Below are 26,540 nucleotides of genomic sequence, written 5' to 3' on the forward strand. Positions count from 1 at the left end.
ATTGAGGCCGATTCAATGGAGAGTCGAGATTCTGCGGTGGCGCTAACCGCGGCTGGCGCTTATGTGAGCCCCTGTCGCTTTGGTTTGGCTCCTCTCTTGCGGAGTATTCCGAGGCCTGCACACCTTGCTGAACTGCCATGGCCTCGAGACCTTGACTACCAACCCATCTTATGCAGGATTGACTTACTCGCGAGGCCCGGCCAGCCTGTTCTCAGCTTTGTTCGCCGCCCAACGCAATCGACTGTTCGTTTCCGCCGCTCGGAGGACTGAACCAACACCCCCGTGTATGGCGGTGGTGAGCTACGCATTATAATTTGCTCCACCGTGTCTAGGAATCTCGCATCGGCAAGCATGACGTGATGACGGTCCTTTCTTTCCTTACTTTGCTCTTCGTTGTCGCGCTCTCATCGCTCACTTCGGCGACGTCGGACTACCACGAGAGCCTCAACCTCCAACCACTTCCGCAATCAGCCTTGCTAGCATCGTTCAACTTTCGAAGCAATGAGTCCCAGGAGTCCTTCGACGAACGGCATTTTCGCTATTTTCCTCGCGCGCTAGGCCAGATTCTACAGCACGCCAACACCAAGGAGCTTCATCTCCGCTTCACCACTGGGCGATGGGATGCTGAGAGCTGGGGACCCCGCCCTTGGAATGGAACCAAGGAGGGTGGTACTGGCGTGGAATTATGGGCGTGGATCGATGCTCCTGATGATGAAGCGTATGTGTAACCTGGGAGAGCACAAGTCGCGAGTACGAAGCGGTACTGATGGACACTAGGGCCTTTGCGAAATGGATCACCCTGACCCAGTCTCTATCGGGGCTGTTTTGCGCGTCGCTGAATTTCATAGACTCAACCCGAACCACCCGGCCTGTTGCCTCGTTTGAACTCATGGGAGACCATCCGGCTTCGAGTAACCTACATCTTCTGCACGGGACGCTGCCTGGTGAGGTGGTCTGTACGGAGAATTTGACGCCGTTCTTGAAGCTCCTTCCGTGTAAGGGCAAAGCCGGTGTATCTAGCCTTCTGGACGGACATAAGCTGTTTGATGCGTCTTGGCAGAGCATGTCTGTGGATATCAGCCCTGTCTGTCCTCGACCTGGAGAGTGTTCTGTGTATATTGATCAGACAGTGGACATTGTGCTTGACATTGACCGGTCTAAGCGACCACGAGGTAAGTCTACGATTGGGTGTTTGCCACTTATAGATACTATGCTGATGATTCCAGACAATCCAATTCCTCGACCAGTACCCAATGATCAGCTTGCGTGCGATACATCCAAGCCCTACCATTCCGATGACACCTGCTATCCTCTGGAAAGCACATCCGAAAAGGGCTGGAGTTTAACAGAGATTTTCGGACGCAGTCTCAGTGGCGCTTGTCCCCTTACCGAAAATATCGAACAGGATGAACCGGTCTGTCTACGGGTGCCGCATGAACGCGAGGTTGTTGTCGCTTCAGACGCTGTGGAGACTGAGAAGCCAGATGGCTTTACCCGATGCTTCACCCTCCAGCCTTCTACTCCGTTCGACCTCGCAATTCCTGAACAAGACGTCACCACACACGTACCGCTCGATGAGCCTGTTTTGAGCGCCGAGCGGACGATTGTTGGCCATGGCCAAGAACGAGGTGGTATGCGCATCATCTTCGACAACCCATCTGACACCAACTCTGTCGATTTCATCTACTTCGAGACCCTCCCATGGTTCCTGCGACCCTATGTCCACACATTGCAAGCGTCCATTACGGGGCGTGATGGACTACCTCGGCAAGTCCCCGCTTCGCAGTTCATCCGAGAATCTTTCTATAGACCCGCGGTCGACCGAGAACGCGGCACACAGCTAGAGCTGGCATTGACGATTCCTCCCGCTTCGACCGTGACTCTCACATACGACTTTGAGAAAGCGATTCTGCGGTACACCGAATACCCGCCGGACGCGAACCGGGGCTTCAACGTTGCGCCAGCCGTGATCAAGCTGGGGGCAGCCAACAGTCCGAACCACCCAATCTACATCCGCACCACCAGCCTTCTTCTCCCACTTCCTACCCCCGACTTCAGTATGCCATATAACGTGATCATCCTGACCAGCACCGTGGTTGCGCTGGCATTCGGCAGTATCTTCAACCTCCTCGTCCGTCGCTTCGTCACGGCAGAAGAGGCCGCCGCGCTGACGGCACAAACCTTCAAGGGCCGGCTAAGAGGCAGAATAGTAGCCTTACGAGACCGCATCAAGGGCAAGACAGCCAAGACAGAATAGACACAATTAAACCATGCATCTTGGACATATGCTATACCAATTCAAGACAATACCAAACATTCACATCATAAAATCCTCTTCCCAACCCAAACATTTTACACCTGAAACCCCCAAGCAATAGATACCCCAGATCTACTCCGGATAAAGACTAATCAAGCACCTCTCATCAGCCCATTCCATTCAATCCCATTCCTAAAACCATCCTCAACCCCCTAACCCTCTCAAAAAGATAAGAGTAGGTAGGATAGAGCTTACAATCCCAACTTATCCTTCATAATCCCCCACCCGGGCAACGTATCCGAACCCCCCGGTTTCGACCCCGCGAAACTATGATCCTCCGTCGCACACGTCCCCTCCCTCTCATCGTGACCTTCATCCCATCGACTCATGAATTTCCGTTCCGCGGCTGCTTTCTGCTGCGCGATGGTGCGGAATTCAGGTGGTGTGAGGATATCCGACTGTACCAGAATCATCATCAGTATTAGGGGCTTGGGAGGAAAAGGATGAGGAGAAACTATACTGAGATCTCATCCGATGCGGTAGGAGCACCCCCTCCCTTGGGATGTCCTTCATCGCCCCAGCCACTGCCTCCGCCGGAGTTGTTTGCGGGGGTGGGTTGGGAGCTGGCGCCGCCGCGGGTGGCGGTTGGGAGACGGTTTTGGGACATTTTTTTCTGCTTTATGATGTGTATGTGTGTATGTATTGGAGTGGATTGGTTGTGTTGGTTCTGGTGGTTGGATTGGATGTTAGATAAAATAAGTACTAAATACTGGTGTGGGTATATAGATCGAATTGGAACGGATATTGTATATAATACCGATGGGTATAGTTAACGAGGAAGGGACTGAGCACAACTCACCTTAGAGCTTCAGATTGAAATAGTAGTAGTAATATACTAGGATAAAGTATCTATGTCTATGATCTGAGATTGGCCGTTTTATAACTTAGATCTTGGAGGTTCTGGGCAGGGAGCAGGTGGTGACCTCAGTGATCTCATTATGAACACACAACGTCATAGGTGTGTGGGGGGGGTTTGATTGGCCAGTTGTTGCCACCGGGGTGGCTTAGTCATGGGTCTTGTATCTGTCCATGGAACAAGTTCATATATGTTTGCTATTCGGTAGGGTCTTTGTAGCTTGGTTGGTTTGTAGATTAATAGTCTTTGGTTTTTGGTATTGTTAGTGATTAGGATGTTCTTGGTTGGGTTTGTTGGTTGGTTGTAGTTTTTTAGAGACATGTAGGTAACGATACTGTTCTATGATTAGTCTATAGTCTGCAGGGAATGATACTAGTGTTGATCTTCATTTTATCGATTAAGGAAAGAGAAGGAACAAGGATGAGAGAAGGTTGGGTAATATACTATCACATATCAGAAACAACTAACGTACGTCTCTGCAGAAGTCTCCTCTCCCCCAACACGGACCTCATGTATAAGTCAGACATACACATCTGCCTGCGCCTTCAGTGCTGGATCTACAGCCTTCTATGCCTCGGGAGAGAATCACGTATCCGCCAAGGAGGCAATGAAGCGCTCGACTAGGTATCTGGTTCTTATTAGTCAATTTCACGGAGTAAGTGAGCACCATGAGACTTACGTATGAATCCACCACCGAATTCCCGTCAACACGGGGTATATAGACTGGGTTATATGATCCATGATACGGATTGTTCAACACTTGACATGCAGCCGGACAGTGATATCTCTAGCTTCTGAGATATAATTCTAACAATGAGTTCGGATCGTCTCTTCAGCCGCAAAAGGCTAAAATACTAGATGGTGGAGAGACGGGATAACACGGCAGCAGATCGATACAACTTAGGCAGCCAACCATTCAGGAAAATATTTCCGGTCATTCAAGTTACTATCAATGTACGGTGAGCCCATACCAATATCATGAAGGAAGCTGTGAGATTGAACAGCCACTTAGATTGGGTAAATACTAGCTGAAGTCTATCTTACTCTGCAGTCATCTGAGCTATTTCCTGGCCAACTGATCAATCGGGGGCCATTCCCCCCCATACCACTTGAAGCAATCTCACTGCTGATCCGATTTAGTTCCTTATACTATCGTATTCCACTGTAGCCGAGGATCCACCTTCATCTTCAGCTCGCTCGCTTGCTTGCTATGTGGGGATTGTAGAAAAGTTATTTATCTGCCTCTGCTTCTGGCCCTCCCCCCCTCCTTCCCTTTCTCTTCTCTATCGGCTTTGTTTTGATCACTCTACAAAGAAAGCACTCCTACAAGAAGATGACAGACCACCTCACTATAGTCGTCATCGGCAATGCCGGCAGCGGCAAGTCGACTCTCATTGGTAACTGATCCTCTTCTCCGTCGGTGCCAAACATATCAACTGACAAAAATAAACCCGTGTAGAGGGGCTCGTCCACAAAGCCAGCGGAAGCTACAGCAACGACCAGTTTGTCCCATCACAGATACAGACCCCCAAGTATCAAGTGTTTCTCTACGGTCCGTTCATGTTCCCCACCACCTAAGCCGTCCTCGCATTGACTCTCCCTCTCCACGACCACCAGAAACCCCCGACGTTGAAACCTTCCAAGGTTCCATTCTCAACGGTAGCATTCGCCCGGACTCTGCCATTCTTTGCGTTTCCGCTGGGACCGGCGAAGGCATCAACGAAAACGCGGACCAAACGGCCCAGTATATCAGCGTTGCCAGGGAGCTTGGGATCCCCGAGTTGGCGGTTGTCATCACCAAGATGGATATGGTTCGTTGGTCGGTAGAGCGTGCGAACGAATTAATGGCGGGTGCTCGGAATATAGTGAGACATACCGAGCCGACGCACTATGATCCCCGAAGTGTTGCATGTCTCCCTGTGTCGGGTGAAACGGGGGATAATTTGTTCGAGGAAAGCCCTAATATGTCGTGGTGGGGGGGTTGGTCACGGCGCTGCCCGGACGGCTCTGATATTAGGGGAAAGGCGTTGTTGGATGTTATTGATGCCTTTAGACCTGTTCGGAGGTGATATATACATAGAAGTGGTTTTGTGTTAGCTCTGTATGACCCGACGAAGTCCGAGTTATTGAGTATTTTGAGTCTCGTTTGTGAATGAATACCTTGCCATGTCGGTAGTCTGAATTCCACCCGAGGTTTAATCAGAATACCATCTCATTTATGTCGATAGATCGGAAATCCCATCAGCATCATGTTACATTAGGCTAGGAATCGGAGCATAAGTCGGCCTTGAAGAGATTCTGCTCTGCATTAGCTGTTCTTCAAGCATTGCACCATCATTCCAATCTTAACATCCTATTATTTGTAGTGAGATATTTCTCATAACATGATATTATTAGAACGCTTGATCACTTTAGGTGTTGCTGAGGGGGTGGGTGACCTTCTGTAGGTGAGGGTATCACATAGGGTGTCAAGTGATACCGATGATAATGATGATACAGTTGATGGTGGGCACTGGGATAGATGAGTCGCGTCTATTGCCGTGTGTATATACAAACTCATCATACCTCACCAGGCAAAAATCATCCCGTTTGATATTAAGCAGACGCACGGTAATGCTTCCGTAGGCCATTCGCATGATATCATATCGAAGCAAGCATTAATCAGTGTTTTGGGGAATATTGAATGCGGGGTCTTGAGGAACAAATAGATGGATTCAGATCATGATAATTTGGGAAAGCAAGCGGATTCATCAAGATGTGACTACTGTGACTCGACTTGTTCGGCCCAGCTAGCTCCTGTTACCGGCGACAAAGAGTCCGACTTGAGCAGGTCAGGAGTAAGAGGCGCTTTGTCATCGTTCTTCTTCTCGCTCCCAGGGAGTGCAGGGAATTCGGCCTCATTGGTGATGACCGGAGCAGGTGCCTCAGGCTTGGACCCGCCCGTAGTAGACGGATCGGAGGTGCCGGCAAGTGTTCTTTCACCACGAGATTCACGATGTCCTCCCCGGCCGCGTCCACCTCTGCCACCACGTCCACGACCCCGGTAGTGCTGAGGAGTGTCCTCGTTGAGCGGTTCTTCTCCAGCTTGGGAATCAAAGTCGCGTCGAGTGTATCCAGACACACCGCCATGCATACCACGCCGGAACTGACCCCTACCACCTCCACCACGGGGGTTATATTCATTTTCTTTTTTCTCGGCATCCCACTCCCTTCCATTCAGGGCATTCAATTTGCGAAGTCGGTTACGCTCCCGCTCATTGTCCATGACCCGACGGTGTTGGCGTTCCTGACGTCGCTTCTCCTCAGCAACCTTCTCGCGCTCGAGGAACGACGCTTGGTCGGCTTCAGCTCGAGCATGTGCAGCGGCTTTCTTGGCGGCATTCTCTTTGGCGGCAGCAATGCGACGGGACAGTTCCTCTTCGGTAAGCTTCGGCTAGTAGACAGTTAGCAAGCACCCAGCTAGACACTGGAAATACCCCTACCTTCTTGATACCACCCGTAGCACTTCTGTCTCCGCGAACAGCAGGCACGCGCGGCCCCTCCGCTCCGGCGGCCTTAGGATCCGAAGACGTTATATCCTCCTTCCCAGTCTGATCACCTTCAGCAGGTGTCTCAGGAGTTGATTCCTTCGCACTCTGGTCCTCACGCTCCGTAGCACTCTCGGTGGGCTTGCTCTTCACGGCTCCATCGCCCCGACGTCCTGAATTATGTGAACCCCGTCCACTACGTCCTCTGCCTCGACCACGTCCTCGTCTCTCACCCCCGCGCGACCGTGGCGAGGTTTCGGTCCGAGCTGGTTGTGTGTCGTTCTCGATAACAGGGACAGGGGCGGGTTCCGCGTGCACTTCCGGCTCAGGCTTCTGTTCTGCGATGGGGACAGGAACAATCTCATCGTCGAAAAGATCATCGCCACCCCGAGTCTGCGCGAACTCGTCGATAGCAGGAGCGTCGGAAACCGGATCGGCCATATTTTCGTGTAACGTGGTTGGCGAAGGATGCGTGCTCCGACTGCGGATTTGATGCGATTGTACGCGCCCTCACGGCGCAGGACAATAGGACCAATGAAAACGCCCCGTGCTAGCTCGAGGGGGGAACCAGTGATCAACAATCAACGCTAGTCGCGGGGAGGCAGTCAGCTTATCGCCAGGTAGAAAGGCCCCCATTTCATTTCACCCCCGCGGGTAACAGCTCGCACAACTTCCAGTGTGCGACCCTTGCGCCATTTAACGTTATGACCTAAAATGAATGCGCCAGCTAAGCTTGCTTTAAAGGGTGGCGCTCTGGGGAAGACACGGCGACCCCAGACGGCAACTCCAGCTTCCAAGGCGGTCTGAGTGTTGTGGATCGGAGGCTTTTCCTGCGGGGATTGGGATTGATGTCTCCAGGTAGATGGGTTTGAATGACAGTGAGGGGGAAAGCCACTTACAGGTTGAGATTAAACCGTCTGGTCACAGGCTCGCTCTAGACTATTGAGATCGATTCCGGCGAGGTTGAAAGGGAAACCCCGAAGGTCATGGAAAGGTTGACGTCGATCGGCGGGCGCTTTTCTGCCATGTCACACCGGTGCTTTCTGCCTGGTCTAACCCTAAGGTCTGCGGTCAGTTCAGGAAGGAAAGACCACGCTTGATACCTCCCAGCAGGCTCTTTGCCCAATTATGGCCTAGTATTGTTAAATTTATGCAGACTGCTACTAGGATTAATGCACATGATACCAAACGTACTCAATTTCGGACTGTACATGCTTCTATCAGCTCCATATGTATGTCAGAAGTTCGTACGAGTAGACTATGAACGATACACACCTTCTCTCTGGAGAACAGACGGAGGAAAATATCCATATTCCAACATACGAAACCTGTAGTAGTATCTCTACTGCACTTTGCGGTGGTTCTCTGATCTACCTCGAATTATGCGATTAGTTGACGTATGAAAAGCCATGTAAGATGAGGTACTCTGTTGGAGCTATTAGACAATTTATACTGGGATCAATATTAAGCATCCTCTTTCAATCACTGATGAGTACATGCGTTTGGTGAAAGATAAGTATGTGAATGAAGCAGATGACGTAGAGGTATATGTCGCTGCGAGATCATAGATCATCGGTCTGACCATCATATCATAAACTATATTATTCTCGCTATAGTACAATGATCTGTGACCAGCGAGAATCAGTATCATGCCTGATATAATGGAGAGGTTGTACATACAAATGCCGACTACGAGCATTATTATGGCAAGACGCGGGCTCTGAGAGCCAATCAATCCGACCAGGAGGCTATACACGGTTCCTGTAGGATATGAGCCCAGAAATCCTCTAAATGCAGGTACATCTTTATATCTGGTCGCCGTGTCATCAATCATCGCGTGTAAGTTGGCAGCAGTTGCCGTTGTCTTATCAAGAAGCGCTTGAGAAATCCGCATATTTGTCTGAAGGTGCTCTTGTAATTGAGTCTGCCCTTGAATTGCTGCACTGTGTTGCAGCTGAGACTTATGTAGCTCTTGAGCCATTACCCGAGACTCGGCGAGGGAAGTCTCAAGACTTATTAGACGCTGGAAAGGTTAGCTAGCTCCCAAGTTCCTTTTAGACAAGCGCAAACCTCAGAGATACTCTGCTCTTGCTGTAGTATTTGCACAAACTTTGCAGTGAGCCATTCCTGCAAAATCAGTCTTTGGACGCTTCATGTAAGAAAATGACATACCAAAGAAGAATCAAAGTTGTCTACACTCTGAGACAACTTGTTCATGTCGCCTTGTATAAGCTTTTCCAAGCTTGATTGAAGAGACAAAGCCAGGCCCTTGCTTGCTAGAGCATCCTGCTGTTGAACTGATGCCATTTGCTTGTTCCTGTCTATAGCTTCGTCATGTAAGGCCTTCAGGAGATGCCGTAGATGGTTGGCATCGTGTGTGGCATTGTCGATATTCTACAATGTGTCAATCATGTTCCAAGCAAGTAATGGTCTACTCACCTTATCAAGCAATTCTGCTTTGCCATGTAGGCTTCCTATAGCAGAAGAAACTGAATTTATTACTGACCCAACATAAGCTTCCATGTCGCAAAATAATCTTTCGAAAGTGACTTTGAAGTGCGACTCCGTTTCCTCCAAGTTATAAAACAGCCTGCTTCTCATGTCTTCGACTACTTGCACGAATTCTTTATAACGAGAGGATCCAGCCGCAGCAACTTCCAGTGCTTCCTGAAGACCATGATTAAGCTTGACAGAGCTTTGTACAATGGACCTATGAAGTTCCAGGAGCTCCTCCCTTTCGCTTTCGAATCTAGCCGCCTGGCATATTACCACGGCATTTTGTCTACTGTTGCTATAGGAAGTCCACCACTGCGGTCGTGACTCTAGCAACTTGAGGCAAGTCTCTAGCTGTCCTTTTGATACGGATTCCACAGCGTTAAAGCGGGGCTTGTAGTTGGAGGATATCCCGAAAATGCCTTTCTTCTGGGGTAGCTGGACGGTTATAGGAATACATGGAGGGGGTACAGCCGCCCCCGCTTCGTTGAGTTCACAGATAGCAAGCCTGGCCGCATAGAGTGAGCGAACGTGTTCCAGCGTCACAAACGTGTTTGTAGTCGCTGTTACAGATCTGCCGCCAATAGATTGGCAGGATGCGACCAGCTTTGAAACTGCCATTCGATTGCAGGAGGGGGATGCGTTCATTGACTCGAGAAGACCCAGTGCTTCCGAAAATAGCACGTCGCGTTCCTCGTTTATGGACTTTAACAAAGAAGCCATGTTGAGGTCCTCTATCGGTTGGTGGTCTTGCGCTGAAAGAGCTGGCTGGCTGGTTAGTGTAACTGGACGTGAAAATTTCGCGTTAACTTACCATCCATTGAGCTGACGGCAGTTGCAGCAGGACACACGCTGAAGATTAGTATCAGACAATATACCAGATTGGGGAATGAGATCCCAGGGTTTGAAATCCTCGCCATATTTGTAATAGTGATCATGGGCCAACTTGGAGGATTAAGAGCAATGATAGTACGGGGATGATACAAGATACAGAGAGGGCACTACCCTGTAGCAGTTGCAAAATTTATAACCGGTAAAATGCTGAGAGTATAGATGGAGAGAAATAGGGACAAGAAGCAGCAATCGCGAGAACTGGGACTGTCAAAGCAGAAGTTATAGAAGGAATGAGAACCGACAGTAATACCCTGGCGGACAAATTTAAAAGTCAAACAGAATCAGACTAGGAGCAAAATCCTACTGTTCGAGAACTCATACATGACTCCATGACCGACGACCTGAAATGTGAAAGAAGTCAAGGAAGAGTGAGAGAAGCGTCTCATCTATACGGCATGTCACGTGAGGCTGCACTAACCCCATCGGGCGGGCAAGATCTCCGGACAAAATCAGTCGGCATCGGAGTTCCCAAGCACTCGCCCAGACCTCAATTCGCAAGTCCCATCGCCATGTCATGTTCCTTGACCCAGAGCTGCTTTAGGCAGCTTGCGCGGAGTCCTTTGAGACAAGGACCTCTGCCTGTCTTCCTCGCCCCTGCGTTCTCTCACCCTCTCCGCACCCAACCTTTCTCGACCACCTCCCCGGCACAATCGCGAGTTGGCGGCGCCGCGATCAGCGTACCCCCGGAGGTCTCGCTGAAGTTCATCGACCTCCCTCAGCCCAAAACCAAGGCCAAATCGATCGATTTCCCTAACAGGGCCATTGAGGTCAAGGGACCCCTGGGTAAGCGGCGGCCCGGATAGAGGTGTCGGAAGACGGGACGTGAACTGACATCTGAGTGATAGGTGAAATGTCGCTCAACATCCCTTCCTACGTGAAAGTTGACTACGATGAAGCCGTCCGGAAAGCAACCTTTGCCGTTGAAGATACCGAGATCACTCATCAACGTGCTATGTGGGGTGCGTATTGTTCTGGAAACCGTTCTCGTCGGATTACAGCTGACATGTGTTTTTATTAGGAACCATGCGTGCCCTTCTACAGAACCACATCCTTGGAGTGTCGGAAGGCCACATCTGCGTCCTGAGTTTCGTCGGTGTCGGTTACAGAGCTACCATTGAATCTACGGCGACCACGGTCGAGCCCGAATACCCCGGCCAGCAGTTCGTCTCCTTGAAGGTCGGATACTCGCACCCGATTGAGCTGGGCATCCCCAAGGGCGTCAAGGCCAGCACCCCGCAGCCGACCCGTATCCTGCTGGAGAGCGTTGACAAGCAAGTCGTGACCAAGTTTGCGGCGGAGATCCGCGCCTGGCGCAAGCCGGAGCCTTACAAGGGCAAGGGTATCTTCGTCAACGGAGAGACGATCAGACTCAAGGACAAGAAGATTCGGTGAAATTGGCGTCTATGTCTTGGGGGAACGAAACTGTGTTTATTATTTCTGTACATGTATATCCGAGCACGGTTCTTTTGGTTCGCAATTGGTATCTTTTTTTATGTACTTTTAGACGCATCTAGCGTGCACGGTCTGACAGAATTTGTCGAGAATCTATATTCATGATAGGCGAATCCTCAACCATCAATTCTTCACAGCTTCAGAACAGTCTTAACAGCATCGATGACCTGGTCGTGGATGGCCTTGGGAGCGGCGACAACTCCCTTGTTGGCAGCCAGGGTCCTGCCCTTGCTGAAATCCAGTCTCTGGCCGTAGATATCCGACACCTGACCACCGGCTTCACGGACGATTAGATCTCCTGCGGCGTGGTCCCAGATCTTCTCCTGGTAGTCCTTCTTCACCGGCAGACGCAGGTAAATGTCACCGGCACCTCTGGCAATCGAGCAGTACTTGGCCTGAGAGTCCAGTCGCACACTGGGGGAGGTGATTCCAAGAAGCTGAGCGACGGCAGCGTTGTCGCCCTGAGCGGAGTGAGCAGCCTCCACACCCTCACAGAAAACGGCCTGCGCGATATCGGGGACAGGGCGCATGGAGATGGAGCTGCTCTCAGCAAGAGCTCCGTTCGAGAGGGGCCGACTGATGGAACCAACGCCCTGGATGGCGGAGAAGAGGACACCCTTGCCGGCGCCGCTGGTCTGCTCAGCACCGATGCCAGAGGACAAGGTCTCGGAGTCGTTGACGGGCAGGTTGGGGCAGCCGATGGCGCCCGCCTTGACATCACCATCCTCAATCAGACCGAGACAAACCGCATACTGACCACCCCGCAGGAAACCCTTGGTGCCGTCAATGGGGTCCAAAGCCCAGATACGTCCCTTGGGGCCGCCGGCACTCTTGCCCTGGTCGATGATGTCCAGCATCGCTTCTTCGCTAGGCAGAGGGCCTCCGAGGAGGTTGTCGCTCTCACTGTCCTCTAGCTTAATGTCCTTGACCAATCTCCAGATCTCTGTGCTCAGGGCCTTGTCCTCCCGGAGGGTGCTGGCCTCTTCTTCCGCGACAATCTCGTCGTTGGGGAAGTTCTTGCGGATAGCCTGGATGATCAGGGCCTGGGCGCCGAAGTCGCCAATAGTGACGGGAGACTTGTCATCTTTGGAGACGGTACCCTTGGCCTTCTCGTTGAAGACCTTCTGGGTAAGGAGAGTAGCGCGCTGGACGGCGAGTTCGGCAATGTAGCGTTCCTGCTGGTAAGACATGGTGGCGGGATGGATATAGGGGGGAGGGGTGTGAGAAAGGTGGGGGAGGAAGGGAAGCAGATGGGGACGGGTTTTTAAGATGAAGCTGACACCCAGTAGAAGAGTGGAGCAGAGAACCAGACGGGAGAAGATGGAGATAGTACGCGGCCTGCGACTGGAGCAATGATCTGCCGGATTTGTCGACCGCAGACCCATGAGATTAATGGGATGTTCAGTAGTCAGAACTGAGCACAGCAATTGGCAGCTCTAAGGCAGATCCTGCATCGAACGAGACCTATTGACTGGCCAATATGTGGGCGTGGGATAAGGATTGGGAGCCTCGTGCCATCGAGCAAGCCGGAATCGGCGTGGGCCGTGGGAGGCCCCAGGCGTGAATCCAGCGTTCCCCGCACTTAGCCTGTTCGGGCAAGTCGCGAGGGGCAGTCACGAGATCGGGATGGTATCAACAACCAAACTAACCGACACCACCACCGCATGACGTTGGAGGCGCCATCCCGATCCTTCGTCTCCGTCCATGTTGCTGCAGCCAGATCAGCTCCCGGCGAGTAGTCTGCAAGTCCAACGCTGCTGCCCTTAGTGTGCCCGGCTCCTCCGTCTCCCCCCCGCCAAGGCATCAAACACAACGGCTATCCAGTTGGCCTAACACGTCACCGTTCTGCTCATCTCCCGCGACCCTCCTGATATCAATCTATCCAGGCACCGGCAAACCCCTCTGTTGGGTAAGACCATTGTGGGCGCATACGTTCCGACCGAATTTATATACCTTGGGCGCAAAGAGGGGAAGGGACCCGATTGCGTTTCCTCTCGCTACTCATCCCCCTTAACGGCCTTGACTCCTGATGTATTGGTGACAATTTGATGCGCCTGTGAGAATTGAGAAGATCATACCTCCTCGCCTTATTGAGTACCATTAGTATAAACCTACACATCCGAGATCATCACCATGTTTCACTCATCGGTAAGTCAGTTTGCAACCGCCTCGCGCAGCCCGACCCACTGTCAATTGCATAACGCATACATGATCATCTGCAGTCCCACGGCGACCGACATGATCCTCCAACTCATCTCACGGGCACTAACAGATGCGCTCTTATAGAAGCCGTATTCGGCTGTGACGGTCCAGATCGAGGTCCTCACCAGCGAACAATACGAGGTGGAGGATTCCAGTGGAATCGTGGACCTAATCGAGGCCGTTCGCATCCAGGGCAGTGGTCCCACCGAAGCGAGTCGCGCTCTGCGCAAGAAGCTGTCAGTATGTCCCCTCGTGTCCGATCAATAGCGTTCTGACTTCTCTTCAGCAAGTATGGCAACCTTCACCGCCAATTGAGAGCCCTTACGATTCTGGACTTTTTGATCCAGAATACCGGTGATCGCTTTCTGCGGGAATTTGCAGATGAGCCATTACTCGAACGTCTACGGATTGCCGCCACCGACCCGGTTTCTGATCCGTTGGTGAAAGAGAAGTGCAAACAGCTCTTTGGGCAATGGGCGGCCTCATACAAGAACACCCCCGGTATGGAGCGGGTGACGGCTCTTTACAGACAACTACCGAAGCGCAAGCAACCGGCTGTTCAGGCGAAGGCTAAAGTATTGCGTGATTCAGGTACTTCTGACGAACCTGCCATGGGCCATACTGTGTCCGTGTCGGCCGGAAATGGGCCTGCTACTGTTCTCACGGGCTCGAAACACAAGCACACATCCAGCAAATCGTCTCTCTCGTCCTTCAGGAAGGACAAGAAGGAGAAGAAGACACTGAGTCGGTCTTTCAACCTCGACAAGGAGAAGCCAGAAATCTTGCAGACTCTCGCATCATCCTCCGTCGCCAGCACAAACCTCCTGAACGCGTTGAAGCTAGTCAACCGCGAAACGCATCGTGTGAGCGAAGACGCCGAGGTTCTGAACCGGTTCGAGACTTGCAAGACGTTACGGCGACAGATCCTCCGGTACATCCAACATGTGGAGAGCGAGGAATTTCTGGGCAGTTTGATCCATGCAAACGAAGAGCTTGTCACGGCACTTATGGCATTCGAGGTCTTAGACAAGAGTGTAGACTACGACAGTGATAGTGATCAGGACGTACTAGAGACCGGATGGACCCCTGATCGCGACAATCTCCCCGAGGCATTCGCAGGGCTGGTCGTCAATCCCCCGAAACCACCACGCCCCCCTCGTCCCTTGAGCATATCCGTACCATCCTCATCATCAAGGAGGGCCTACAGCTCCAGCGAATCCGACTCCGAAGAGGACGATGACGAGAACAATCCCTTTGGGGATCGCAACGCCATCCGCACCCCTGGCATCGAACGACACGAACCCACCTGGTACGTACTTTCTCCTCTTCAACATCCCACCAACTAACCCTTCCTAGGAAAGAAGTCTAGATGGCCAAGACCAGCCTGTCACCACCACACTTTCCACCCCTACCATCCATATATTACATATAACCGAACCAACCAATCAACCCCAAACCCCGCTTCACTTCTTCGACAAGTAAGACTTACCATATCCGCAAGGATCGCTGAGGTTTTCACGTCACTCTATATATCCCTGCCCTTTCTCGGATGGGTATCCGCATGGCATGGGCGCACGGGGTAGTTCTTAGAATGAAAATTCCATGTATGATTGATGTATTACCTACCTACCTACCTACCGGTTCCAAACTCCCACATACCCCTCTCTATTCCTACAATAAGCCTACATACAATATGACAGACAAGATAACGCCTATGCATTACCGGCATAACTTTAAGAACCCTTTGAGTAGGATATACATACAAAACATTACGATACGACAACACACATTACATCTTTCCCTCCCACCAAGGAAATAAGATAAATCATAAACACCCTATGCACGTTTATTCCCTACACAGGTACAAGAAAATACCGGACAAGTACAGGACAGGACAGGACAAACATCCCAATCCTAACAAGTACCTAACTAAACCTATACCTATACCTATACCTATAAACAATAATACCCAGCAACCCCCCGCAAACCCATTCCAGACAATGCAAATGCGGTGCGATGCGATATTCATCAGTGCAAGCCCTTCTCAATCGTGAATCTTTTCATTAGAAGAAATAAGCACACGAAAAAGAAAAGAAGTGTGGGTAGTTTGGTAAAGAAGAAGACGCCAGCAGAAAAGGGTATTATGAATAAAGACAAAGCTCCGTGATGTGGTTGTGAATGAACAAGATGAAGGAAAGGGAAAAAGGAAGAATGGCAACAGAGGTATCTTTGTATCCTAATTATAGTACTTTGGTTTTCATCCATTCGCTGGTTCCAACACCCAGGTTGAGACCGTTACGAGCCCACCAGGTTCGGACGCGTTCTTCAGCACCAGACACCGGGTCAGAGTCCTCGAGGGCTTCTTCGATATCGCAGGTTTTGAACTCGACACGGAGACCGCTGCGACGCCACCATTCGAGAACGTTGTCGTGGCCGTTCTTGGTGGGGCCGACGAGGACCTGGCTGTCGAAGATCATTTTGGAGCCTTTCAACCGGTGCCAGAAGTCGAGGACGTGAGCGTGGCCGTGTGTGCTGGCGATGCGGGCGACCGACTCGCCGTGGGTGTAGGGAATGCCAGAGGCGTCCCACCAGGCGAGGGAAGCGGTGCGGCCAGATTGGGCAGCAAGGAGGACGGATTTGCCGACCTTGAGGGGGATGGGTGTCGACGCGGGCGCGTTGGCCGACGCGGCTTTCCACCAGGCGAGCACGGCAACCCGGCCCTCGGCACTTGCAGCTTCGAGCGCGCGCTCGGTATACCGAAGTTCGAGGCCCGAAGTCCGCCACCACTCTAGCACGTTGACGAACCCGGCGCGGGAGGCCCCGTCCATAGCATCGGCGATGTAGTCTTTGTTAGGAAGGGCGGGTGCATCGCGCCACCACGTGAGGATGTTGGGGTTTCCGTAGATTGCGGACGCGCGGTATGGGAGGTTGGTGAGACGAGATGTCGTCCAGAGTAGATCGAGATGGTTTTCGGTTAGGTGGGAGAGTATGTCGGTGCGGGAGAACTTGAAGATCAAGTGGCAGGCGAGGTCGGATAAAGGCTTCCATCGTGGCAGACTGTCGATGCGCTTCTTGATCGCAGCGAATGAGCCGCGGAGAATGGTGTATTCCAGGGAGGCCGGCGTCGACATCTTCAGCAGGTGATTCTGCCATTCCTTCGGCACCGGGAGATTTGTGGGGATGCCAACCGCTTTGGCAATCTCCCAATCGTGAAGTTGGTCTTCAAAGACATTCAGCCATAGCTCCATCGGTAATAATCGAGGGCCATTTTCGGTCTTAGTGACGCGATGCAGAAGATGCCGCGATATCGTCGAAGTTACGTCCCCTGGTGCCTGCTCTGGCAGGCTGCTCTGGTATGTGGAATCTGAAAGCTGGCTGGGATTAGCGGGAATTTGCGAGAAAGAAAGACCTAGGGTCTGTTCAATAGTTTCGTGCAGGTCTTTTAATCCCTCCCAAGGCAATTGGATGAGCTCCTCCGGATCAACTGACTCCCACAGAACAGGCGGAACCACGCTAATCCATGGCCAAAACTCCTCCACTTCTCGGAGTTGCCTTTTACTCAGTGGATGGCGCCATTCAGAAACCGTCATCCCAGGGATTAGCACGACCGGCTTCGACGACATCCAACCACGCAGGAGCGCCAGGGTCAACGTGTTGGTCAGCCCATAGAGCATCGACCCCAGCGCTCCAGCGTCTATGGGCGCAATAAGAAGCATATCAGCCCAGTCACACAGTTCCGCCGCCTTGGCCTTGAGCCATTTCCGAGCGCCCGTCTTTTTCTCGAACGTTTGACTATCCACCGTGTCCATGTAGTGGGGGACCTTGCTTGCGCCCGACAGAAGCGCTGATGGTTCGTCTGTAATCAATCGCAGTTCGATATCGGGGTTCTGGACCAGTGACGGAAGTACATTGTCGACGAATGCACTCTCAGTGGAGAGAAGTATGCGTTTCCGACGACGGGGAGACGAGCCCGTGGCCTCTTTCATTGCTTTATCTAAGTGTATGCCGCCCGTGATAGGAACCGTAGTCAATTTTCCTTCATTCTCTGCATCGACCTCCATTTCTGTAGACAAAACACCTTTCGAAACCACAGTTGCGACACCAGCAGATGTCGAAGCAAAATCCGCACCAAAACCCACAGCCATCGCAGTATGAGAGGAAAAAGAAATATGTCGCAGATAACGATCTAAGGCGCAGATCCCGCCGTTATATAGCCCAGTCACGTCACGATTCGTCGGAAATGAAGCAGGGCTGTTCTGAACCTGCAGGGATTGTGCAGCCAATCCCGGTCCGGTTTTTGAGGGTGTCGTTGAGGATAAAATCGCAACCAGTGCGCAAGAATGGATGAAGGGACGCTCCGAAATGAAAGAAAGTAGGTGAGTCTTGTTAAATATAAGTTGACCAGCCGTGGCTAGCGGTCGATCAATGGCGACCCAATATAATAAGCCTTCACTCCCTCCAGCCAAGACTTAGTGAATCCAAGCCATGTAAAGACCGACAGAGGCAGACCCAGGCCGGACTGCGGATCTCGACGCAGTACGTGTTGACTGACTGGTGGTCTGATCGGGGGAGCTAGGGAGGAAGCGGTGTGCCGTGAGAGCAGCGGGACTTGCAGGGAGAATTAATTAGTTGTTAATGAAATCACCAAACGGAGCTTGGGCGTCAGTCAAGGTGTCCCGTCGCCACGTCTTCCCACTTCAGCGCAATGCTCAACGCCACCAGATTGCACGTCCAGGATCGATCGGGGATAACTCAGGAGGGGTATCAAGGAAGGTGGACAAGAGGACCGGGGAGGGGGTAGGGAGAGGGGGAAGGAGAGGAGGAGCGTCGTGCCACTACTGCCTGGCTGGGGTGCTTGTCAGGTCAGTTAGTTCTCCAGGCCGGCCGGGGCCCAAAAGATTCCAGAGGCTGCGCTTGAAGGATCTCCTGGTTCGCTGCCCGTTCGTCTGCCAAAGACGCCGCTGCTGATTGGCGGGCTGGGGCCGCAGCGCCAAGGGCGTAGTGGACCCTGCGGCCTCGACCCGATGATGTCGCGATTACTCGGGGTTCCAACACCTGACCAGCAAAGCACAACGCCCTGTTACTGCATGCGTGCATGATAATCTAATACTACGCTGGACGCTCTATCTCCTATAGGTTCTTTCACACAGCAGCCCCCCCACTACTCATCCCTCCGTGCCAGGTTCGAGTGCAGTTTGTGTTCGCGCATCCCCATACTGACAATCGCGCCCAGCACGCTCAGCCCTAGCAGCGTAACAAACACGGCGCGCAAGGAGTCCATGTACGCATCCAGCACCCCCGGGATCCAGTCGGTGGGAAGATGGCGAATTTCCTCCAGGCTATCTCGGATCCGTCCAATCAGCTCGCCAGCGTGCTCGCGAGCTCCGAACCGAGACCAAAGACCGGACTTGAGGATATTCTGAAAGACTGCCGAGGCCACCGTGATGCCAATGGTGCTTCCGGTACTGCGAAAGGCGTAGGACGCGGATGTGATGACCGCGTGGTGCTCGTGGTCTACAGCAGAGATAAGGGCCACCAGCGTGATCGTCAACATACTGCCATAGGCAGTGCCCATCAGGAAGAAGTAGATGAATGGCAACCACGATGGCGTCGTGAGGGACAGCGTGCAAATCAAAATGCCGGAGAGAACCATCAGAGACATAGACACATGGCTGAGAATCTTGTACTGTCCGGTCGACCGCATCAGGATCCCCGATCCCAGTGATCCGAGGGAGGTTCCAATGGCCTGGGGGATTAACCGCACCCCTGCAGCCGTGGCCGACAAGCCCTGGACCTGGAAGAACAATGGCAGATAGAACAGGAGCCCAAAGACTGCCATCGTGCTAAACCAGTTCGTTAGGCAAGCGGAGAACACCGTCCGATCCAAAAGCAGACGGACAGGAATGACTGGCTCCGACGCTATGTTGGCTTCGATGTAAATGAAGAGGCCAATGAAGACTGCGGAGAGCGGCAACGAGGTGAGGATAAGAGGGTGCGTCCAGGATACTTGGTTGCCGCCTGTATTAAGTCCGAGCAGAAGCAGGACAAGACTGATGACCAGAGTGAGGGCTCCAAGGAAATCCACTCGTTTTAATTTGGCACTTTCGGTTGTCTTCACCGGCACTCGAACGGTGACAGCTACTAAAATGCCGGACACCACGACCAGGGGGACCTGGAGGAGAAAGGCCCATCTCCATCCCAAAGTGTCATTGATCCATCCGCCAAACACACCACCCAGTCCACTTCCGGCTCCATAGCAGATATTGCCAATGCCCTGCCAAACCCCGCGTTTTCGCAGTGGGACGAGGTCGGAGGTGACGAAAGTTGATATCGCCGTGAGACCGCCGCCTCCGATACCCGCGATGACACGCCCCAGTACAATGGTGCCCTCACTCTTGGCCAGACCGCATATCATATTGCCGGCGGCAAAGAAGATGTTTGAAAAGATCAGCCCGGTTCGTCGTGAGAAAATGTCGGTTAGGCGCCCACTCAGTGGTTGGAAGGCGGCATTGGAGATCAGGTAAGAAGTGGCGAGCCAGGAAAGCAGGGAGAAGGAATGGAAGGAAGACGAGATGGGCGCGGTGAGAGTAGCGACAATCGTAGTATCTACCACCATTAATTTCCACGAAGAACAAAGCTGTAGTAAGTCGAGCCATACCTAAAGCAGCCAAAAAGACTCCTACCCAGATACTTCCCAAGACCAAAATGAGCTCTTTCGAGCTAGGTTCCTCAGCCAAGGGAACATCCGAGTCCCCCGGAGGCACGGGCTCATTCGGTGTCTGATCCCCAAGGAGGGGCGTCCGTTCAGACGCCAGTCTCCCTTGGGATTCATCAGAAGCAGCGGTTCGAGGTTGATCAGAGCGCATGCTTGTGTCACCAGTTCAGCCGTTGTGACAGTTCCAGCATGGAAGCGGATGTTGTTGTTGTTGTTGTCGTTGTCTGAAGCGCCGGGCCAGAGAGGCGGCGGTTAGTCAGGCGGGCGGACTGATAACGAGCTAGCCAGCTATCGCTATCGATCCCTTTATCGCTTATCTACCTGCTTCAAGGGGAAAAAAAGTCCTGGACGGCCTCCATGACTGACAATCTCTTAAGCTTGCGTCGAATGGCCAAGGCTCTGAAGCAGTCGGACACCTGAACATCCATGGTTTCTGATGATATTGACATGTGCTACATTTGAATTCGGTGGATTTCCAACCATGGCCATCCAATTCTGGGCGCGTTGACGACGGATCAGACTTCTAGCTTAGCTCCCCCTGAATCGACGAACAGGTCTCAATAATTACCCGAGCAGGACCTATTTTCGAACTCGACCTATCATTCGGGGTTCTAAACTGGTCGGTCATTAGGAAGGCAACCCAGTCACGACGCGTCTGCACGAACGGTGTATCATTGACGCGACAGGCAGCTGGAGGTTGCACGCGCCATCCCGGCCGGGTTTGACAAGCCTATGGAAATTGGAGTCTGAGCAAACGGCGCGCCGCCAAGAGTCTTTGTTGGCCAACGGGCGCGTTGCCCATGCAGCGATGAAACGGCTACAATCTGCAAATATTTGAAGGAGCCAACGGACCTTCTACGATAGAGTGGTCCAGCCGTTGCAGAAGAAAAGGCCAGGCATGGTTAGATGAGTCCATTGACCTGAAGTAGGGCAATTTCCGTGCCCTATATACAGGTCCCCACCACGGCAACCCAATTCATCTAATAGTCTCAAATAAGCGCAGAATAAGGATTGTTCGCGAAGTAAAAGTGGGGCCGGGAAGGTCTATTAGATCCTCGTACATTTTCTCTGTCGGGGTTTTATTGACAGCGCTTGGTCGTTCACGATAAGGGTTGCCCCTGAATGGAAGGTCGTGGGAGGCCGATTCAGGAGTATGGCGTACAGACACTCCACCCCTAGAGCTTGGGTCGAGTTGCTATCTTGAGAGCAGCCACCACTGCAGGCAGAGAATAGTCATGCCGGGATCAACTGGTCCGTTGGCAATAGAGGCGTGAACCGAGGGTGGCTAACGCGGCGGGGGGACGATGCACTTGCCCATCTTCGTACATTTTTACCTCCTTAGATGAAGCACCAGGGGTAAGTGAATGGGGGCCATGACTAATGGGCAGGCCTTTGGATGACGGTGCCTGTGGATCAGCAGCAGTCATCGGCGGGGACCGCAATCATACTGATGGTGGTGGGAGATGAAGCAGGAAGCCAGAAAAGGGTCCAGGGCGAAAAGAAAGGAGGCATCAAAGGCAGATTAAGGGCCAGGCGATCAACATCAGGACCGTGCCCCCGTCACGTGGAGGACACATAACTACGCCCATACGAAGTCTCCTTGTTCTTCTTGTTTTCTGCCTTTGACTTTTCTTTGTTCTCCAGACTCGACTCTGTACTACTTACGTCCCTCGTCGGCGCGAATCATCGTTGTGGTTTTTGAACCGTCCATTCCTTTATCATCCATCATCCTACTTTGCAGTGTATACCAACGACCTCCCCGCTTCTCTACCCCTCCAAGCTCAAAATGCCTGGTGAGTGAGCCCCGCAAGCTACCTGATGCGCGCTCCAAGACCCTCGCTAACTCAGCACCCCAGCCATCTTCAAGAAGATCAAGAACGGACTCAAGTCCCTCTTCAAGAAGAAGAAGCCTGCCCAGGAGAACCCTGAAGGCGCGGCTGCTGAGGAGACTCCTGGTATGTTCAACAGTGACGATGGTGCCCGCGCCCACTTGCTAACCATGCGATCATACAGCCACTGATAAGCCTGCTGAAGAGGCCCAGCCTGAGGGACACGGTGTTTCCGATGCGCCCCCGACCCTCGAGGTGACGGAGACTCCAGCTGGCGCGGCCAACCCCGCCACGGAAGCCCACGCGGAGTCTGCTGCTCCTGTCACTGCATCTGAGCCTGCGGCCAAGCCTACTGAGACTGCCGGCGACGCGGCTGGTGAGTTGACTTTGGTCTTATGACAGAAGAAGGGTGAATGACTGATCATGCGCAGACAAAGAAACCAAATGATCGACTCTGGGCCCCTGCTGATGCAGCGCCATGCATGCAGCATCCATTCCTTCTCCGTGCATTATTTCCTATCTGGCATCTCATACCCCCGCATAGACTGCTCTGATTTCTTATTGCTCTCTTGTTGATATCCATTCTCATATACCCTGTACTGCTTTCAATAGCCATGCATATCTGCATCGTCTACTAATACAGTCCTCGTCAGGCTAGTGTCTCATATTCCTTGCTTGCACTATTCCGTAAATCTGTAAATGCTGAAAGGCAAATTAACCAAATCCATGATTTGATATCAACCGGGGTATCATAAGCTGAAGCTGAATCAGAAGAACATACATCCAAGACCTCCTCAATCACTGCCCTCATCCGAAGACCCATCCACATCCATTTCAGCTGCCAGCGCATCCTCACCAGCCGCAGCTGCAGCCGCAGCCTTCTGTTCTCTGGCCTTCTGTCTGCGCTTAATCTTCCTCTCACGGTTCTTCCGATTGCGCTTCTCCGCCTCCAGCAGCTTCGCCTCTTCCTCTTTCTTCTTCTTCGCCTCCGCGGCCGTAACCTTCTTCCGTAACTGAATCCGGCGCTTCTTACCAGGCTTTTTCAAAGACGTCGGCGCCCTCTCAACCGAATCCCTCACACACGTCGTAGCCTCCTCCACAACCCCAGACCCCTTCTTCCCCTTCTGCTGCGTCTTCAAAGTAACAACCCTCCACGGCAAATGACAACCGGGCTATCAACAATCACAACTCGTCAGCAAACCCTTCAAACCCACACTCCCTCCCCTAAACAAGCTCAAAAGAAAAACTCACCCACGAAACCCCCGCAAACCCCACCATCTGCGCCCCGGAAACAGCCACACTCTCAAACTCCCTCCTCTTCGCCCTCAACCTCTCCTCTTCCTCCCCCAATTCCCCACCACTAGTCCCAGACATCAACCCCGGCGCCGAGAAATAATAATCCCATCCGCGAAACGGCTTCACGAAGCGTCCATCTTCCGGGCCCGTCGCACCGGGCGTGGGCGACCTCACCCTGATTCGTAGTTTCTGGGCGCTTGCATCATTGGTAGCGCTCTTCGTGTCCTCTTTCTTGGTATTAGTGGGCACTGGGGCGCTGAATAACCGGAACTCGAATTCTTGTTCTTCGTCTTCGGGGTTTTCCGTATTGTCTTGTTGCGAGGATGGGTCGGGGTAGGTGGTGGGCGCGAGGAGGGAATCGATGTTGAGGAGTTCGCTGAGACGTTGCTGGGCGTTGGAGAGGGAGGATTCCGGTGGTGGGGAGGGGGAGGGAGAAGTGGAGGTTCTGGATAGGAGCTCGTCGCGACGGACGCTGGGGGTCGGGTTGAGTTAGTGGAATTGAGGGCATTATGGATTGAGGGTGGGTATTGATGTGGACGTACCGTTTTGCATTGGGGAGGTCGAACATGGCTGTTCTGGTGTGGTTTAGTGTCTGCTTGAGGGGGATGGCGTGGGTGTGGTCATGAAGATGGAGATATCGCAGTCGGAGAATATGAGGTGGTGGTGGTGGAATGAAAAATGTCGGGGCTGCAGGTGGGCTTAGTTCCACGGGCGGGTTGGGTGCGGCCACAGCCCTCCGTCGGAGCATTTGGGGAGTGGGTTGGGGCTTGTATGGACAACGACTGTTTTTATAGTATGGAGAGGAGATGATGTTCTAAGGTGTTTTTATGATTGAAGTTTCAATTGTGATATATGTTTGTTGGTTTAGAGTGGGTTGGCTGCGAACAGATGGTTGGTGCTTTCCACATCCTCAACCTCAGTATACAGGCGCATAGAGACCAATACGACCACCAGTACGCTGATTGGATTGAAGGTGTCACGAATATCAGTCTGAATATGAAGTTTGTGTTGTGAGATGTGGGTGTCAAAGATCACTCGATGATATGGATGTCGTCCGTTCAGCCATGGCACTGTGCAAGTTGACGGTTATCACCGCATTGACCTAATATGTCGTACAACAGTGACACAGTTCTAGACCTGCACAACCAGTACTCAAAACAGCAGATAATGGTAATTGCCTACTCCTTATTTCCATGAAAAAAATATGAGTACCTGTTGTACACTTAATGTAAGCACATTCTCCATGACATCGGCTCGCACGGGCCACTCCCACCCACCGAATTATCCAAACCGGCTTCCTCCGTCCGTCACCCAATATCCCCCCATCACCCAATCAACCACCTCCCCAACTACACTTCTCCCCTTCACAAATCATCTCCGCTTGAGCATCACCGCCCGGCGCGTGCCTCTACATCCATTTCATCATCTCACCACTCATTTTAGTCATTCATTTCTCATCTCTCCACACCATACCAAGCCTCCCTTCAATAATCACCCACCGTCCCTCCCATAATTGAATCTCCCGCGCCTCCACCGCCAACACCGCAATTCTAATCAGCACAAATGGGTATCTGCGCTTCATGTCTCGGACGTAATCGTGGGGAACCTCAAAATGTAAGTCTTCCCTCCCCTCTCCCTCATTCCAACACGGCGCACTCAACCCCCTCCCTATGCGCCCGATCCCAAAACCTCAAATCTCAACTAACAACCACCCCTCCAGCCCACCCACCCCGAATCCGCCCGTCTCCTCGAAGATGACATCTACCAACCCGGCTACGGCTACGGCGCCCTAAACCAATCCGCCCAAGGCAACCACCCCGACCCCGGCTACCTGAAGCGCGAACGAGAAGCCCTCGAAGCAATCTGTCAACGGACATCAGAGTGAGCCCCGGCCCTCTCCCTTTCCCCGCGACCGACAAGAACAAGAACGGTACCTAACTATGATAATCTGACAGCTCCGTCATCGACATCTGGTCTCTGCAACCGCAACCACACCTCCAACCTCGCGCCACTCTTCCCAGCGCCGTCCCCCCATCAACAACCTCCGATCCCGACGCAGCACCCCCGTGAAAGTCACCACCACCGACTCGACCCCCGTCCGGACCAAGCGATCCGTTTCCCCGACAGGCGGCACGGTCCCGAAGCATTGGGGCGAGGTGGTGATTAATACGCGCAAGAACCGGTCGCGGCCTGGGTCGAGTACGGAGGAGAATGCCGATCGGGATGTATTTGGGGTGCTGAAGGTTACATGATCTGTATTATCTGGTATAGTTCCCAGTGATATAGCGCGATGTGGTATGGAGTGTGTGGAAAAAAGACCATGTGTGATGTGATGGTGGATGGAGGAAAGAACGACATGACGGACGGACGTTGATATAACCACCCCCTCTTTTCCTTCTCTTTGCTTTGCTTTTCATGCTTTCTGATTCTACATTTGATTTGATCTGATTTTCATTTGATCGCATTGCTGTTCTTGTTCGCTCTTCCACCCTTGCCTTCTTTTTAATACCCTTTCTTCTTTCTTTGCGCATCCTGATGGTGTCGCTGGCGACAAGCTTTAACCATCGGGGTGATGCTTGCTATTTACTATTCTTTTATACCCTGGTTCTGTGCGCAGGCCGATACACTTCGATTCTACTTTCTATTCTTCTTTTTCTGAGTCGGCTTTTGTGTGTTCTTGCCCTTTTCCTTTGTTAGTGCAGACTTATCTGGATACTACTGCTCCGTTTCTTGCGCTGTTGCTCTAGGCTTCAGTTGTGTTGGGTAGACCGCACGTGAGATAGCTCTGTCGGTGCTTTGTTAGGTACAGTACTGAAAAAGTTGAATATGATTACAAATTACAGTGTATGGACTGCATAAATGTAGACAATATTCTTGCTACCGCGCTATGCTATGTGCTAGTAAGGGTAGTATCATATAATAATACGCTCCATTGGAGATATACAGTCTGAATGCTAGG

At 52.2% G+C, this 26,540-nt stretch overlaps 13 protein-coding genes across 13 annotated transcripts; 6 read left to right on the forward strand and 7 right to left on the reverse strand.

Annotated features, from left to right (window-relative positions):
- The first annotated feature begins 129 nt into the window (after positions 1-129).
- gpi16 (GPI-anchor transamidase subunit GPI16) lies at positions 130-2,321 on the forward strand. The gene is made up of 3 exons (XM_025615120.1): positions 130-718; positions 778-1,172; positions 1,227-2,321. The coding sequence occupies exons 1-3, from the start codon at positions 360-362 to the stop codon at positions 2,255-2,257; spliced, it is 1,785 nt and encodes a 594-aa protein (XP_025466209.1). The 5' UTR covers positions 130-359; the 3' UTR covers positions 2,258-2,321.
- On the reverse strand, positions 2,306-3,186 carry BO94DRAFT_625329 (uncharacterized protein). The gene is made up of 2 exons (XM_025617273.1): positions 2,778-3,186; positions 2,306-2,715 (listed from the first exon to the last, which is right to left on the reverse strand). Exons 1-2 carry the CDS (start codon positions 2,922-2,924, stop codon positions 2,509-2,511), a joined length of 354 nt encoding a protein of 117 aa, XP_025466210.1. The 5' UTR covers positions 2,925-3,186; the 3' UTR covers positions 2,306-2,508.
- A 1,603-nt stretch (positions 3,187-4,789) lies between these two features.
- Positions 4,790-5,224, forward strand: BO94DRAFT_427450 (uncharacterized protein; the record flags this gene model as incomplete). Its single annotated transcript, XM_025607454.1, has 1 exon — positions 4,790-5,224. A coding segment is annotated over one exon (435 nt), but the record flags the coding sequence as incomplete, so codon positions are not given.
- A 579-nt stretch (positions 5,225-5,803) lies between these two features.
- BO94DRAFT_113646 (uncharacterized protein) lies at positions 5,804-7,421 on the reverse strand. Its single transcript, XM_025605525.1, has 2 exons — positions 6,656-7,421; positions 5,804-6,600 (listed from the first exon to the last, which is right to left on the reverse strand). The coding sequence occupies exons 1-2, from the start codon at positions 7,139-7,141 to the stop codon at positions 5,935-5,937; spliced, it is 1,152 nt and encodes a 383-aa protein (XP_025466212.1). The 5' UTR covers positions 7,142-7,421; the 3' UTR covers positions 5,804-5,934.
- A 779-nt stretch (positions 7,422-8,200) lies between these two features.
- BO94DRAFT_519292 (putative nuclear membrane fusion protein Kar5) lies at positions 8,201-10,423 on the reverse strand. Its single transcript, XM_025610065.1, has 6 exons — positions 10,008-10,423; positions 9,140-9,957; positions 8,873-9,094; positions 8,771-8,827; positions 8,381-8,723; positions 8,201-8,325 (listed from the first exon to the last, which is right to left on the reverse strand). Exons 1-6 carry the CDS (start codon positions 10,129-10,131, stop codon positions 8,297-8,299), a joined length of 1,593 nt encoding a protein of 530 aa, XP_025466213.1. The 5' UTR covers positions 10,132-10,423; the 3' UTR covers positions 8,201-8,296.
- A 173-nt stretch (positions 10,424-10,596) lies between these two features.
- Positions 10,597-11,479, forward strand: BO94DRAFT_468829 (mitochondrial 54S ribosomal protein uL6m; the record flags this gene model as incomplete). Its single annotated transcript, XM_025608274.1, has 3 exons — positions 10,597-10,870; positions 10,933-11,046; positions 11,106-11,479. The coding sequence occupies 3 exons, from the start codon at positions 10,597-10,599 to the stop codon at positions 11,477-11,479; spliced, it is 762 nt and encodes a 253-aa protein (XP_025466214.1).
- Positions 11,325-13,024, reverse strand: BO94DRAFT_536430 (3'(2'),5'-bisphosphate nucleotidase). The gene has a single exon (XM_025612017.1). The coding sequence runs from the start codon at positions 12,922-12,924 to the stop codon at positions 11,671-11,673; it is 1,254 nt and encodes a 417-aa protein (XP_025466215.1). The 5' UTR covers positions 12,925-13,024; the 3' UTR covers positions 11,325-11,670.
- Positions 13,025-13,204: 180 nt separating this feature from the next.
- Positions 13,205-15,453, forward strand: BO94DRAFT_536431 (LSB5 family protein). Its single transcript, XM_025612018.1, has 4 exons — positions 13,205-13,687; positions 13,826-13,977; positions 14,028-15,050; positions 15,098-15,453. Exons 1-4 carry the CDS (start codon positions 13,673-13,675, stop codon positions 15,108-15,110), a joined length of 1,203 nt encoding a protein of 400 aa, XP_025466216.1. The 5' UTR covers positions 13,205-13,672; the 3' UTR covers positions 15,111-15,453.
- Positions 15,454-15,771: 318 nt separating this feature from the next.
- BO94DRAFT_113692 (uncharacterized protein) lies at positions 15,772-18,131 on the reverse strand. Its single transcript, XM_025605526.1, has one exon. The coding sequence runs from the start codon at positions 17,884-17,886 to the stop codon at positions 15,982-15,984; it is 1,905 nt and encodes a 634-aa protein (XP_025466217.1). The 5' UTR covers positions 17,887-18,131; the 3' UTR covers positions 15,772-15,981.
- Positions 18,132-18,902: 771 nt separating this feature from the next.
- Positions 18,903-20,607, reverse strand: BO94DRAFT_468547 (MDR family MFS transporter; the record flags this gene model as incomplete). Its single annotated transcript, XM_025608254.1, has 2 exons — positions 18,903-20,347; positions 20,400-20,607. 2 exons carry the CDS (start codon positions 20,605-20,607, stop codon positions 18,903-18,905), a joined length of 1,653 nt encoding a protein of 550 aa, XP_025466218.1.
- Positions 20,608-22,242: 1,635 nt separating this feature from the next.
- Positions 22,243-22,733, forward strand: BO94DRAFT_547406 (uncharacterized protein; the record flags this gene model as incomplete). The annotated part of the gene is made up of 4 exons (XM_025613330.1): positions 22,243-22,249; positions 22,313-22,411; positions 22,470-22,661; positions 22,717-22,733. The coding sequence occupies 4 exons, from the start codon at positions 22,243-22,245 to the stop codon at positions 22,731-22,733; spliced, it is 315 nt and encodes a 104-aa protein (XP_025466219.1).
- Positions 22,734-23,079: 346 nt separating this feature from the next.
- On the reverse strand, positions 23,080-24,149 carry BO94DRAFT_557605 (DUF2011 domain-containing protein; the record flags this gene model as incomplete). Its single annotated transcript, XM_025613936.1, has 3 exons — positions 23,080-23,457; positions 23,537-24,053; positions 24,124-24,149. The coding sequence occupies 3 exons, from the start codon at positions 24,147-24,149 to the stop codon at positions 23,080-23,082; spliced, it is 921 nt and encodes a 306-aa protein (XP_025466220.1).
- Positions 24,150-24,892: 743 nt separating this feature from the next.
- Positions 24,893-25,830, forward strand: BO94DRAFT_598995 (LAMTOR1/MEH1 family protein). The gene is made up of 3 exons (XM_025616295.1): positions 24,893-25,195; positions 25,302-25,462; positions 25,537-25,830. The coding sequence occupies exons 1-3, from the start codon at positions 25,145-25,147 to the stop codon at positions 25,649-25,651; spliced, it is 327 nt and encodes a 108-aa protein (XP_025466221.1). The 5' UTR covers positions 24,893-25,144; the 3' UTR covers positions 25,652-25,830.
- Positions 25,831-26,540: the final 710 nt, after the last annotated feature.

The sequence above is a fragment of the Aspergillus sclerotioniger genome (genome assembly GCF_003184525.1).
Source record: "Aspergillus sclerotioniger CBS 115572 chromosome Unknown BO94scaffold_18, whole genome shotgun sequence".
NCBI lineage: Eukaryota > Fungi > Ascomycota > Eurotiomycetes > Eurotiales > Aspergillaceae > Aspergillus > Aspergillus sclerotioniger.

Bases quoted from the DNA above. Each gene is read 5' to 3' on its own strand.
- BO94DRAFT_113692 (XM_025605526.1), bottom strand. From the start codon at position 17,886: ATGGCTGTGGGTTTTGGTGCGGATTTTGCTTCGACATCTGCTGGTGTC.
- BO94DRAFT_625329 (XM_025617273.1), bottom strand. From the start codon at position 2,924: ATGTCCCAAAACCGTCTCCCAACCGCCACCCGCGGCGGCGCCAGCTCC. The intron at 2,716-2,777 runs GTATAGTTTCTC...ATTCTGGTACAG, and splicing joins CCGCATCGGATGAGATCTCA to TCGGATATCCTCACACCACC.
- gpi16 (XM_025615120.1), top strand. From the start codon at position 360: ATGACGGTCCTTTCTTTCCTTACTTTGCTCTTCGTTGTCGCGCTCTCA. The intron at 719-777 runs GTATGTGTAACC...GATGGACACTAG, and splicing joins GATGCTCCTGATGATGAAGC to GGCCTTTGCGAAATGGATCA. The intron at 1,173-1,226 runs GTAAGTCTACGA...TGATGATTCCAG, and splicing joins CCGGTCTAAGCGACCACGAG to ACAATCCAATTCCTCGACCA.
- BO94DRAFT_598995 (XM_025616295.1), top strand. From the start codon at position 25,145: ATGGGTATCTGCGCTTCATGTCTCGGACGTAATCGTGGGGAACCTCAA. The intron at 25,196-25,301 runs GTAAGTCTTCCC...CCACCCCTCCAG, and splicing joins ATCGTGGGGAACCTCAAAAT to CCCACCCACCCCGAATCCGC. The intron at 25,463-25,536 runs GTGAGCCCCGGC...ATAATCTGACAG, and splicing joins ATCTGTCAACGGACATCAGA to CTCCGTCATCGACATCTGGT.
- BO94DRAFT_536430 (XM_025612017.1), bottom strand. From the start codon at position 12,924: ATGGGTCTGCGGTCGACAAATCCGGCAGATCATTGCTCCAGTCGCAGG.
- BO94DRAFT_519292 (XM_025610065.1), bottom strand. From the start codon at position 10,131: ATGATCACTATTACAAATATGGCGAGGATTTCAAACCCTGGGATCTCA. The intron at 9,958-10,007 runs GTAAGTTAACGC...CCAGCCAGCCAG, and splicing joins TGCCGTCAGCTCAATGGATG to CTCTTTCAGCGCAAGACCAC. The intron at 8,326-8,380 runs GTATGTACAACC...CGCTGGTCACAG, and splicing joins AATGCTCGTAGTCGGCATTT to ATCATTGTACTATAGCGAGA.
- BO94DRAFT_113646 (XM_025605525.1), bottom strand. From the start codon at position 7,141: ATGGCCGATCCGGTTTCCGACGCTCCTGCTATCGACGAGTTCGCGCAG. The intron at 6,601-6,655 runs GTAGGGGTATTT...TACTAGCCGAAG, and splicing joins CTACGGGTGGTATCAAGAAG to CTTACCGAAGAGGAACTGTC.
- BO94DRAFT_536431 (XM_025612018.1), top strand. The intron at 13,978-14,027 runs GTCAGTATGTCC...ACTTCTCTTCAG, and splicing joins CGCGCTCTGCGCAAGAAGCT to CAAGTATGGCAACCTTCACC.